Source organism: Chlorocebus sabaeus, chromosome 7 (assembly GCF_047675955.1).
Source record: "Chlorocebus sabaeus isolate Y175 chromosome 7, mChlSab1.0.hap1, whole genome shotgun sequence".
NCBI lineage: Eukaryota > Metazoa > Chordata > Mammalia > Primates > Cercopithecidae > Chlorocebus > Chlorocebus sabaeus.
Window position 1 is genome coordinate 133,271,024 of NC_132910.1, and position 13,375 is coordinate 133,284,398.

Genomic DNA, 13,375 nt, shown 5'->3' on the forward strand with positions numbered 1-13,375 from the left:
TGAAGGAATCAGTCTGCACAAAGTGACACCATTTGTTTGTAAGTAGTTTCAAAATACATCAGTTTAAACAATCTTCACTAATTCTTTACTTACATACTAGAAAGTGATCTGAAAATATTGAAGTCTGGTGATTTTATTTTTTGATTGATTGACTGATTTTTGAGACAGGGTCTTGCTCTGTTGCCCAGGCTGCAGTATAGTGGTGCAATCACAGCTCACTGCAGCCTCAAACTTCTGGGCTTAAGCATTCCTCCTGCCTCAGCCTCCTGAGTAGCTGGGGCTACAGGTACATGGCACCATGCTAGGCTGATTTTTTAAGAAAATTTTATCATGCCTGTAATCCCAGCACTCTGGGAGGCTAAGGCGGGTGGATCACCTGAGGTCAGCAGATCGAGACCATCCTGGCTTAACAAGGTGAAACCCTGTCTCTACTAAAAACACAAAAAATTAGCCAGGCGTAGTGGCAGGCACCTCTAGTCCCAGCTACTCGGGAGGCTGAGGCAAGAGAATGGCACAAACCTGGAAGGCGGAGTTTGCAGTGAGCCGAGATTGCACCACTGCACTCCAGCCTGGGTGACAGAGCGAGACTCCGTCTAGAAATATTAATTAATTAATTAATTTAGTAGAGATGAGGTCTCACTGTATTGTCCAGGCTGGTCTTGAACTCCTAGGCTCAAGCAGTCCTCCTGCCTCATTGTTTTAAACTATAGTGCACAGGTGATTTGGCTTCTCTTCCCATGTTTTGTAACATTTCTATATTTATTATGCACATACATCATCAAGGCCCCAGTGTGATATACACAATCAGATTTAAATCTCAAAAGCACCTCTCCTTTGTGACTAATCTGAGTACAGTACAGGCCCCAGTCTGAGGAGGGGTACTTCTGAGATTGAAAGTCAGTGGCTGGCCAGGCATGGTGGTTCATGCCTGTAATCCCAGCACTTTGGGATGCCAAGGCAGGAAGATTGCTTGAGGGTAGGAGATTGAGATCAGCCTGGACAACATAGGGAGACCCCCATCTGTACAAAAATAAAAATAAAAATATTAGCCGAACGTGGTGGTGCACGTGCTGTAGTCCAAGCTACTCAGGAGGCTGAGGAAGGAGGATTACTTGGGGCTGGGAGGTCAAGGCTCCAGTGAGCTGTCTTCACACCACTGTGCTCCAGCCTGAGCAGCTGGAGTAATGTTAGAACAAATAACAAAATATACAGTCACAAAGATGTAATTTTAGAATATTACATCTTTGTTTTGAACAATATCTCAAAGTTGCATTTTCCTCTAAGAAAAATAATAATTGCGGCTGGGCATGGTGGCTCACACCTGTGAGCCAAGGCGGGCAGATCACCTAGGTCAGGAGTTCAAGACCAGCCTGGCCAACATGGTGAAACCCCGTCTTTACTAAAAATACAGAAATTACCTGGCATGGTGGCACATGCCTTTAATCCCAGCTACTCAGGAGGCTGAGGCTGGAAAATTGCTTGAACCCATGAGGCGGAGATTGCACTGAGCCGAGATCACACCACTTCACTCCAGCCTAGGTGACAAGAGTGAAACTCTATCGCAAAATAAGAAAAATAATAATTTCATAGCAACTCAAACCCTTGCCAAGATTGGCGATCTCATGATCTATTGATGTCTCAAATTTTGGAAATTTAAACAGAGTTGTCTGATTTGAAATCAGCATCTCTCAAACTTACTTACTGTCTCTCACATAGTAGATATTCACGTTTTTAGTGTTGAGGCTAAGTTCATAATCTTGAGAGTCCCAAAGGCTTAGATTCAAATCCTGTCTCCCATGGAGAAACAACGTACTTTGAATAAAGCTAAAACACGTATCCCAGGCTTGCTTTTTGGTTTTTATAATTTCCAACCTTATTTATTGCTATTTTATATATTTTATTATTTCATTCCTTTATTAGCTGTGACCTCTTGGCCAAGGTACTTTTAACTTTTTGAGGCTCACTTTTCCTCATCTGCATAGTAGTCACCATTTTACTTATTTTACACATATTTATTGAACACCTATAACATGCCAAGAACTTTTTAAGTCTTGTTAATGCAGAGGTGAATAGGACGTCATAGAGTTTACATTCTAATGGGAAAAGACAAATGATAGATTTGCGGAGTGAGTATATCATTCGTAGTCCATCAGTATAGTACGTTAGAAATACAACTTTTAAAAATATTTATGTTTTTTTTATTTTTATGTTTTGAGACAGAGGTTTTTTGGTTGTTTTTTTTTTTGAGACAGAGTCTTGCTCTGTCACCCAGGCTGGAGTGCAGTGGTGCGATCTTGGCTCACTGCAAGCTCCGCCTCCCGGGTTCATGCCATTCTCCTGCCTCAGCCTTCCCAGTAGCTGGGACTACAGGCGCCCACCGCCATGCCTGGCTAATTTTTTGTATTTTTAGTAGAGACGGGGTTTCACCATGTTAGCCAGGATGGTCTCGATCTCCTGACCTCATGATCCACCCGTCCGGGCCCTCCAAAGTGCTGGGATTACAGGCGTGAGCCACCGCACCTGGCCCTATTTCCTGAGACAGATTCTTACTCTGTTGCCAGGCTGGAATGTAGTGGCGTGGTCTCAGCTCACCGCAACCTCCATCTCCTGGGTTCAAGTGATTCTCCTGCCCCAGCCTCCCTAGTAGTTGGAATTACAGGTGCCCGCCATCACATCTAGCTAATTTTTTTGTAGTTTGTTTGTTTGTTTGTTTGTTTGTTTGTTTGTTTGTTTGTTTGTTTTTTAGTAGAGACAGGGTTTCACTGTGTTGGACTGGTCTCGAACTCCTGACCTCGTGATCCGCCCGCCTCAGCCTTCCAAAGTGCTGGGATTACAGGTGTGAGCCACCGCACCGGCCCGTTTATGTTTCATTTTAGGTCTCATTCCTAGAATCTTCTCTTCAGGTGGTTTGGGTCCCTCCCTCCCCTACCCCAGCTCTTCCATGGTACTCTGAGCACAGCAGGGAGCTTCTGGTGTTAGACAGACTCTCCACTAAGATGTCGAGTTTTCATACTGTCTGTCTGTCTGTTTCTAATCCTCCTGATATTACAAGGGGTCACCTTCATTCCTATCCACAAGACCCCTGCTTGTCCAGTGGCACACTCTGCCGTCTCTTTGCTACTCTTGCAGCCATAGAATTCCGCTTCTTAGAAATTATGCTCAGGCACAGGAATCAGCGAGGCTCCTTGACTGCATCACCTGGATGCTTCATGTGTTAATTTCCCTTTGAGATCCTGTTATCGCCTCCGTTCTCTGTCTGAGATGTAAGGCACAGGTTTTCTCTGCTCTTAGGCCTCTTGGATTTACAGTGTAATCTCTGCTTCTCCAGGACTCACGCAGGGAGGCCAGGAGCGGGGCCTTTATCCCTGGGACACGGTACATCTTCAGCCAGTCTTCTCTTTCTCTCTTCCTAGCCCTTAATAAAATGAAATATTTTTTTCTAGTCTCAGGGGAATCTTTATTTTCTAAATTTGGTTTATTCCTGACATGTTGGGTACATCACAAAGCCTCTCCATTCCCACTTTCCCCCAGACGGTTTTCATGGGACCAAAGACTAAGGTAAGGGGCTCCGTCGTTGGCCATGGGCCTGCAAACCTGTCACTACGGGAGTGTTGCGTGTTTCTGTACACACAGCTTTGCCAGGTAGCTCTCTCTGCTGCTTCTCTTCCCTCGAGCATGGCATGGAAGCAGTAGGAAGAGCCTCAGACTTCCTTGGAGTCTCGTCGCTTCCCCAGGATGCCACCCACGAAGCAGAAGGCAGGCTTCTCTTCCTGGGCCCTGTTGCTCCTCTGCTGTCACCAGCTCCCCTCAGGTTCTGCACCTGCCCCCAGCGTGGACATATTCTCCTTTCTGGAGGGAAGCCGTTTCTCCCCTCACACCATTTTCCTCCCCAGTCCACTCTCTTTCACTCAGCCATCTGGGCTTTAGAAAACCGGTAAGAGACTTAAGCTATTTCTTCCTTCATCTTACTTCATTTCTTCTGGAGGCAGTGAAATAAAACTAGAATGAGAGGATTGAGGCAGAGAAAACAGAGAAAGGGGAAAAAGTCAGGAGGAAAAAACATACTTTCAATAGTACTTCAGAAACTTGATTTACCAAGTATTACAAATAAATAACGGGATAACTGATTGTAATAAGCACTTTGAAGAAAATTAACATGGTAATACTATGAAGAGTAGAGAGAACAGGGCTTTGGATTGGATGGTCAGGTGGTAACATCTGAGCTGAGACTTGGAGGATGAAGGCTGAAAATACAAATAATCATTTTATTCTTCACTGCATTATGGTGAAAATTGTGGTGAAACAACAATACAGTGCTTAGTAGGTACTCAGGAAATGGCAGTTATCATTATTAATGAAGTCGACAGAATGGACACCTATCACCTCCATCGGTGATACCAGGAGGGGTCAACCCAAACTGAGCGAATGCCAAAGCCCACATGGCCCCAGCCACTGGGCTGTGGACCAGTACCGATCCGCGGCCTGCTGGGAACTGGGCCACGCGGCAGGTGAGTGGCAGTCGGAGGAGGGAGCATGACTGCCTGAGCTCCGCCTCCTGTCAGATCAGTGACAGCATTAGATTCTCATAGGAGCACGAACCCTGTTGTGAACTGCACATGCGAGGGATCTAGGTTGTGTGGGAATCTAATGCTTGATGATCTGAGGTGGAACAGTTTCACCCCGAAACCATCCTCTCCACCCCCCATTCCTGGTCCGAGGAAAAATTGTTTTCCACGAAACTGGTCACTGGTGCCAAAAAGGTTGGGGACCGCTGCAGTAAAGTAAGCAAATTGTCCCACAGTCACAGGAAATGTCAGTCCTTTTCCTATGCTTGGCAAAAATGATCCTTTGGCCCTGTGAAATGCATGCACCAGTGTTTGCCAGGACTTTTTAGGGTGGAACTTCCAGAAGATAATAACAGGATCTCTGTCCAATTACATGGATCTGTCCAAGTTTCACAAGAGGCATGCTTTGCACCCTTTGGTCTGCCTTTTAAATCCTCTCAGTGGCGTTGAGGGAATAGGCTGTTTCTATGGGCTGCTGAGCCTCCTGCTCACTCTTCATGTATAATCCTGAAAAGAGTGAGAATCTAGATCCGGGCCAACATGACTCATAGGCCAGGTCCAGCCCTGTTACTTGTTTTTGTACTGCTTGTGAGCAGAGAATGGTTTTCACATCTTTAAATAATTGACAACATGAAAAACAAAGAGGATTTCATGACATGGGAAAGTTCTATAAAGTTAAAATTTCAATGTCTACAAAAAAGTGTTACTGGAACAGAGCCAGAGTTAAACATGTATGCATCGTCTATGGCAGCTTTCACGATATAACAGTAGAGTTCAGTGATATCTCTGGAAAAGCCTAAAATAGTTACTCTGCGTCCTTTACAGCAAAAGTTTGCTGATGCCTGATCTAAATGACATAGTCCATCTTCTTATCCAGACTACATGCCAGTGTGTGGAATCACCAGTACCAAATTTGTAAACCAGGGAATTCATTTTGTACACATTCGTTTTGATGATGTTACATTTTGAATTGGCATTTAAAATCTTCAAATTATACTTACTTGTTTTTTGAATAGAGACTGTGATATGTGATTTTGAGCAAAATAATACATAGCTAATGCTTTTAGAGCACTTACCTTGTGCTAAATACTAATGTAAACACTTTATATATGCATTATTTCGTTTAATCTTTGGAAAATGCCTGTAAATTGTATGTACTGTTATTATGCCCTTTTTACAGATGATAAAACCAAGACACAAAATTTGAGTAACTTACCCAAAATCATGCAGCTATTTATAGGTGAAGAGTCTGGATTTGAACTCAGACAGTGTCATTTCAGAGCGCTGAATAACCGTGCTGAATATGAGTATGGTAGGAGGTACTAATGCTGCCTCCAACATAGCACTTAATTCAGGCTATATAAACTTTTAAATTCGCTTTTTAAAGTAGTTCAGTGGGGAAATGGGCTCATAATACAGTCGCTAGTATAATTTGTACAAGTGACAACTCATCATTTGTGTCTGTTCTAATTTTGTGGTTGACAAAGCATTTTTTAGAGACATTAGCTGTTTTGCAACCCTGTTAAAATAAGTAAGTCACTAGTGCCATTTTTTTACAGGTCCAGAAAAAAAACTGAGGCTTCGTAGGACCAGATGACTAGGAAATGATAGACCAGGGACTGATTTTCAATCCAGAATTCTTTCCACTCTACTGGCCTGTATTAGGCCAACGTTCATGACTTTTACCACATCTGTAGACTGGCTTCACTATTTTTCACTTAATAATTTTCTGGAAATTGATTCTTTGTAACTTTTAAATACCTATTCAGCCTCTTCTAAGTAATAATATACATAAAATAAATGAGTGTGATCCTTTTTTATTAATCAGATACTTATATAACACATTCCAAGCACTGTACTTTAAATATTAAGTCATTTAAGTTTCATAATAACCCTGTGAGGTAGATACTGTTACCATCCCCATTTTATAGATTAAGGAACCAAAACTGACTTTCTTTTTTTTTTTTTTTTTTTGAGACGGAGTCTCGCTCTGTCACCCAGGCTGGAGTGCAGTGGCGCAATCTCGGCTCACTGCAAGCTCCACCTCCCGGGTTCACGCCATTCTCCTACCTCAGCCTCCCCAGTAGCTGGGACTACAGGCGCCCGCCACTGCGCCCGGCTAATTTTTTTTTCTATTTTTTAGTAGAGACGGGGTTTCACCATGGTCTCGATCTCCTGACCTTGTGATCCGCCCGCCTCGGCCTCCCAAAGTGCTGGGATTACAGGCGTGAGCCACCGCGCCCGGCCCCAAAACTGACTTTCATTAACTCATCAGGGACACGTACCTACTAAGTGGTTAAGTGGAATTTAAACCTTGGCAGTCTGGTTTCCCAGTTCTGTCCTGTTAACCCCTTAATTTGTTTGAGATATTCAGCATTTCTCCAGTATACGGTAAGTACATGAGGATTAAAATTAAAGGTATTTAGCTCTGTCTTATCTAAAATGACCTTGCATAAAGACTGTACCATCTCAGGTTGAAAGACCTGTGTACAATCTGAATATGAAAGAGAGCACAGTCTATTGACTTCATGGGATGTGCTAGGAACATCGTGATAAGTGTCGGGATACTCACTGAATATACTGTAAGTTACCAGCATAATATTAAATGTAAACCATAAAACAAATGGTGCTTTTGTAAAATTTGGAGACCTCTATTGTTAATAGGAATCTTAAAATTAGTTACCTTTCCTGAAGAATTCCATTTACAGTGCTCTTGTTATGTGACCACACAATTTCCGCTTAAACATTGTCAAGGAAGAGAGCATATAACTTTTAGAGGCAGGTTGCTCTCTGTTGTATGGCTTGTGGTTAGGGAACATTTCTATATTTGATCCAAAATCTGCTTCACTGACCCCTTCATTTATTTAGGTTTGGTATTAGAAGGTGTTCCATGATTCCTTCCCTCTCCCTACCCCCAGCAGGTTCACATTCCTGATTATGTTTGACATAAGCTGTCAATAAAATAGTTTGAATCGTTTGAGAGCTGACCAACTGCCTGTAGCCAAACTTGGTTTTATAGTACTTATTAGCAGAGAAGCAGGCCAAGATGACAGTGTTTCCATGGACGTCCAGAAAGTAAATCAGTGTGCAGAAGATCAGCATGATCATGCATACTCATGTTTATATAAGTGGTAGTAAATGCCCATGTAGCTACAAAGCAACAAGACTGGGTTTCTTTTGCTAACTGAAAATGCTCTTAGGGTAATTCATCATGGGACATTCCAAAATGGTTTTGTTCAGGAAATAGTGTGATTAGAAAGTCTTTCGAGTCTCTCGAGATGTCTGCTTGAAGGGACAGTGATCATTTATATGTATAAATCCTGCTGTCTACATTAAAAATCAGTCTCTTTCATGAGAGCCATTTTTGTGAGTTAGATTCTTTGGTTAAAACATTTCCTTAATTTTTAATGCTTTAGGTTATATAGGATAAATTCTTAAAAAAGAAAAAAAAAAGAGAGAGAGAGAGCAAAAGAGACAGAAGAGCTAAATGCATCGCTGTCTCTTGTCTCTCATTGCAACATATTTGTATCTTATAATGATATTCTCCTTTTCCACAGGCATTTCCTATTCAAAACAGGAACAGGGACAACGCCACTGTTCAGTACTGCAACCCCAGGATACACAATGGCATCTGGCTCTGTTTATTCACCGCCTACTCGGCCACTACCTAGAAACACCCTATCAAGAAGTGCTTTTAAATTCAAGAAGTCTTCGAAGTACTGTAGCTGGAAATGCACTGCACTGTGTGCTGTAGGGGTCTCGGTGCTCCTGGCAATACTCCTGTCCTATTTTATAGGTAAGAACAAGTTCTTAGAATTACTTTGTCTGTAAATCAGGGTGTTACATTGTTTTATTACTTGTATTTATTCATTTGGTCTAGAAGCATACTATGAGGTTATATTTGGTGGAGGTGAGTTTGGTAATAATATATCATAAATCACAGAGTATTTTCAGTAATTTTCAGCAAATTTAGATACATAGAAAAACAGGTTTTGTGGGTAGTTCATTTCCGTAAACAGTGAGGTATATTCTTGGACAAAAACTATAGGGTACATTTGTGTTTGACTTATCCCTTGTGAAACATGGATAGCTCTGTGGCATTTCATGTGCACAAAATAATTCATGTGCTTGCAGTAATGAACCCTGTGCAGGATTTCCTTTGATGCGTACTCAATAGGGAGCTCTCCACTACTTGTGATATTACAAGTCTCTCAGCTCACTCAGCCATCTAAATGTAAAACTCATCACTCAGGGCCATCATCTTGCACTCAGGAACGCTCTTCAGAGAACTGGGCATCCATAAAGCAATGAATGGATTATATACTCATTCATATATGTGGATTTTTCTTCTCTTCTGATGTAGTATTGATCATGTTTTTCATTTGATAGTAACCCAAATAATGGAAGCTACTAATAGAAGTTGTAAATATTGCTTTTATTTAACCATTTCTTAACATATTTGAGCATTCAAACTACTGGAAATTGCTTTTTAAAATGCCAGAAATGACCACATTGTATTTTGATCTTCTTCTAAGTGTAGGGAAAGGCCTACCGCATTGAAATGCTAATGGTATCCACTGAGATAAATCACAGGCTTTGTGGTTTATCCACCAGGAACAATAGCCAGTGATGCATCCTCAAGTTTACAAAGCAATTTGTGATGCCCCATGAAATTCTATAACTGAATAAGAGTATTGCAGAGCTGTATGTAGAATACTATGATGCTTTTGCAGTGGACCAGTATCTTCCACTGGCTACAGTACTCCTATGATATAATTAGGCACTTTGGAAAGTGAAATAACCATTTTGAGTCAGTGTTTAATGGGAAAACAGAATTGTAGAGCATGAGAGAACTTCAGAGACAGTTGAGTCAGGGATGGCAACTACGTGACATGTTATGCAGTAATTTTCCCAATTCTTTGACCATGGAAGACATCGTTAATGACTCACAGCACTTTCTCTCCTTAACCCGATTACATGCTGCTTATCTTCATCGGAGTGCTTCATTCACTACCTCTGACCGCCTCTACCAACCAGTCAGAGGTCAAAGCAAGATGAAACCTTTCTGTTACCTTTCTGTCATGTTTTAATCTAAGTTCACTTTCTCCTTATAAAGATGGTCAACCAGATACTGAAGGGGTTATCACTTGACCAGGATCACACCCTAGTGAGACAATACTGCTGTTGTTTCATAACACAGAAGGTGAATGAGTAATTTCACAACAAAAATCAATATTCCAGAGACAGATTTCTAGTATTTGGTTAGAAAATGTATCAGCCATCAAGAGATTCTATTCTAGTTAGCTGTATATATTATTTGTGCCTGTCAGAAGTGTGCAGCTAAAGAATTTTAAATGGTTCTGAAATGGACCGGTCATAAATGGGATGTAATAAATTAAGAATATGTATTTGAGCTGAACAAGGAGACCACATGGGCACAGGGAAGGGAACAAGACACACCGGGACCTGTCATGGGGTGGGATGGGAGGAGAGAGAGCATTAGTTAAAAACAGCTAATGCACACTGGGCTTTATACCTAGGCGATGGGTTGATAGGCGCAGCAAAACCACTGTGGCACACATTTACCTGTGTAGCAAACCTGCACATCCTGCACATGTACCCTGCAACTTAAAAATAAAAAAGAATATGTGCTTGTTGCAGATTTTTTTTTTACTGTGGTGCATACCAGGTAGATAAATATGCAGGGCTGGAATTCGGTGTCAGGTTGACTGGTCAGGCATCCTTTCTCATTGATAAGTGTCTGTGTGCTTCCGGTTGTTAAATATTTTGAATATCAATTCTAATGTCATTTAATTTTATTTTCATGGTGTGACTAGCAGGAAAAAAATAGCATTTTAATGTGAGATCAGTCACTGTTACCTGTGAGACTTCTACTCTTTTTAAGGATCCATTAGTGAATATAACTATCAGACTTCTAAGTAAAAACTCAAATTTTTTCTTTTTTTTCATATTGCCTGGTTTTACTTTTTAGTCATTAGCAATCTGCTTTATTCCTACTACTACCATGGTCATAAACTCTTCCCTTTGCTTTTATTTTTCCCCACATGGCAACATGCAAATTATCTAGTTAATATACTCATGTAGGCTTTTCAGTTCAACAGATATTTATTGAACATTTGTTTTGATCTAGTTATTGTGCTAGGAATTAAGAAGATACAATCCCAGTGTTATCTAGCAAAAATTTACTTTTATCTTCAAAGAATTTTCTCATACTTTTATCGCTTTAATGAAGCACATGTATGCTTCAAATTTTCATTGGTCTTCCTACATTTAAAGGACTAACACAATGATTTTATTTTTAATCAGGTGAAAAACTTTCATTCCCTCATCAATTCACATGATAAATCTTTTTTGATTCAAGATGTTGCCTTTACCCTTGAAAAAAAGAACAGGACACTTCTCTCAGGGAAGGTTGTCCTTTTCTATTAAGTGTGCATGTAAAGCAGACAGGGAGAAAAGAGACACTTGCCCATCCAGCCAGATGAGTCTGATAAACCCCAGAATCAATGGGGAAGACCAATGTCATCATGAGATTGACCTTGCAACCTTTAACAGAAACGCAGCCATCCTTAAGCTTTTTTTTCCATTCCCTTAGAATTCCCTTCTCTTATATTGACTGTTAATATAAAGTAAAAGCCTAAGACGTTAAAAAAAAGCTTGAGGAATTATTTCTTAGAATATTTGTTCTTACTTTCCAGTAAGATAATGAGAACTTACGACATGTAGATTTAACATGTCTCTCCTCTAAGGTGAGTTATCTCAGGATAGACAAGGTGAACAGCTTCTGAAAGAAAGGCAAGAAGGGAGGGAGGGAGGTGGACAGGTTTTGTTGTTTGTTTTTTCTGTTTCTTCCGAATTTCAGAGAGTAAAGAAAGACCTTAAAAAGTGAAAATTAATTGTAATCCCACAGTGCATGCTGTCAACTTTTTGGTGTATATCCTTCCAGATATTTTCCCATGTACATATACAGCTAGAGGTCCATATTTTTAAATGCATTTTGTACTAGGCTTTTCTCATATATCATTCATTATACATCATCTATATAATTTTATTTAGTGGCTATTCTTAAATAACTAGTTCCCCAGAATACAGTGACTTATTTTCTCATGCCTGTGTCTGTGTATGTTGGCATGTGCGTATATGCTCATTTGATCCAGTTTTTTATTGGTATAAATTCTTTGAAGGATATTTGCTGTACCAAAGAGTAGGCATGTTTTAAATTTGGAAAACCATGGCAACTGTCAGTTTACGTAACCACCAATGCTAGTCATTACCTCTATTTATCTATCTATCCTTTATTATGCATATTTTTAACTTTTGCCAATCTCTTAGGTTAAAACATTGTTATTTGGATTTATTACTAGTAGTGCTGAATATCTTCTCATACATTTATTGGCCATTTGTATTTCTCTTTTTGTGTGTGAATAGCCTCCACTTTTCTATTGGGGCTATTCTCCTTTCTTTTTGATTTAAAAAGTCTGTTTTCAATTAAGGATATGAATTTTTTGTCCCATGTTATATACTTTTCCAATTTATTATTAACTCTGATCATAGTCATTTTTACCATATTTCGTACAGAAGTTGTAAAGTCATCGCATGTATTTTTTTCCTTTATATTTCTGGCTTTCAAGACATACCTGTAAAGTCCTTATTTAATCTAAGTATTAGTTTGTATTTATTTTTTGTATTTTTATTTTTTTGAGACAAGTTCTCACTCTTTATTTCTTTAAATTTCTGGTTTTCGTGCCATGCCTATAAAGTCCTTATCTAAGTATTAGTTTTTATTTGTTTTTTATATTTTTATTTTTTCAAGACAGGATCTCACTCTGTCTCACAGGCTGGAGTGCAATGACGCAGTCACGGCTCACTGCAGCCTTTGCCTCCTGGGCTCAAGTGATCCTCCCACCTCAGCCTCACTAGTAGCTGGGACTACAGGCACACACCACCATGCCCAGCTAATTTTTTTTTTTTTTTTTTTTTTTTTGTAGAGACAGGATCTCCCTATGTTTCCCAGATTGGTCTCGAACTCCTAGAATCAAGCTGTCCTCTTGCCTCAGCCTCCCAAAGTGCCGAGATGACAGGAATGGGCCACCACTGTGCCCAGCCCGGTATTTTTTAAAATGTACTTCAGTTTACTCTGATACTTAATGGTTTTTCAGTAACTATTTTTAGGTTAACATTTTCCTGGCCACTCTGACAGATGTCAGAGGTCCAAATTAGCTCTTCATTCTAGAAGCTCATAGTCAAGTGATAAGGACATGCATTAAAAACTCTCTTTTAACCCCATTCGTGCTTTCATACCAGCCTGATGAGCAAAAAGAGAAGACAGATGATACCTACATTTTGCTGAAGATTTGGGGGAAAGGCTTGATCTAGCACCTGATGCCCGAACTGGAGCTTTGTTCAACTCATGCCAACGGCTAGTGAGAAAATGACCTTGAGATGAGGTCATCTGAGGAACGGCAAGGAAGAAACGCTTAATATCTGCCATGGTGCATGTGCAGTGCTTACCATGCCAGGCGTTGTTCTAGAAACTGTATGAATTACCTCATTTAATTTCCACAACAACCTTAGGAGGTTTCTTCTTTTAACAAACAGGGAATCTAGAGATGGCTCTCCTGAAGGCACGCATACAAGGACTCTTACACTATACTGTCTCCTGTGAGGTTTTTTAAGAAGTAAAAATAGAGAAGAAATTGAAGAGATTTAAGCATAGAAGTGAAAAGGAATCACTTTACGTTTTTGAAAGATTGCTTCAGTGGCCTTCCAGAACACGTAATACAATGAAA

At 40.3% G+C, this 13,375-nt stretch overlaps 1 protein-coding gene across 18 annotated transcripts in view; it reads left to right on the forward strand.

Annotated features, from left to right (window-relative positions):
* TENM3 (teneurin transmembrane protein 3) overlaps window positions 1-13,375 on the forward strand; it is a 1,046,942-nt gene that overhangs the window by 872,561 nt on the left and 161,006 nt on the right. For all 18 annotated transcript variants that reach the window (XM_008000348.3, XM_073017739.1, XM_073017738.1 and 15 more), the window contains one exon: window positions 8,123-8,361. In XM_008000348.3, the coding sequence (XP_007998539.3) occupies window positions 8,123-8,361 (239 nt within the window). The remainder of the gene's footprint in view (window positions 1-8,122; window positions 8,362-13,375) is intronic.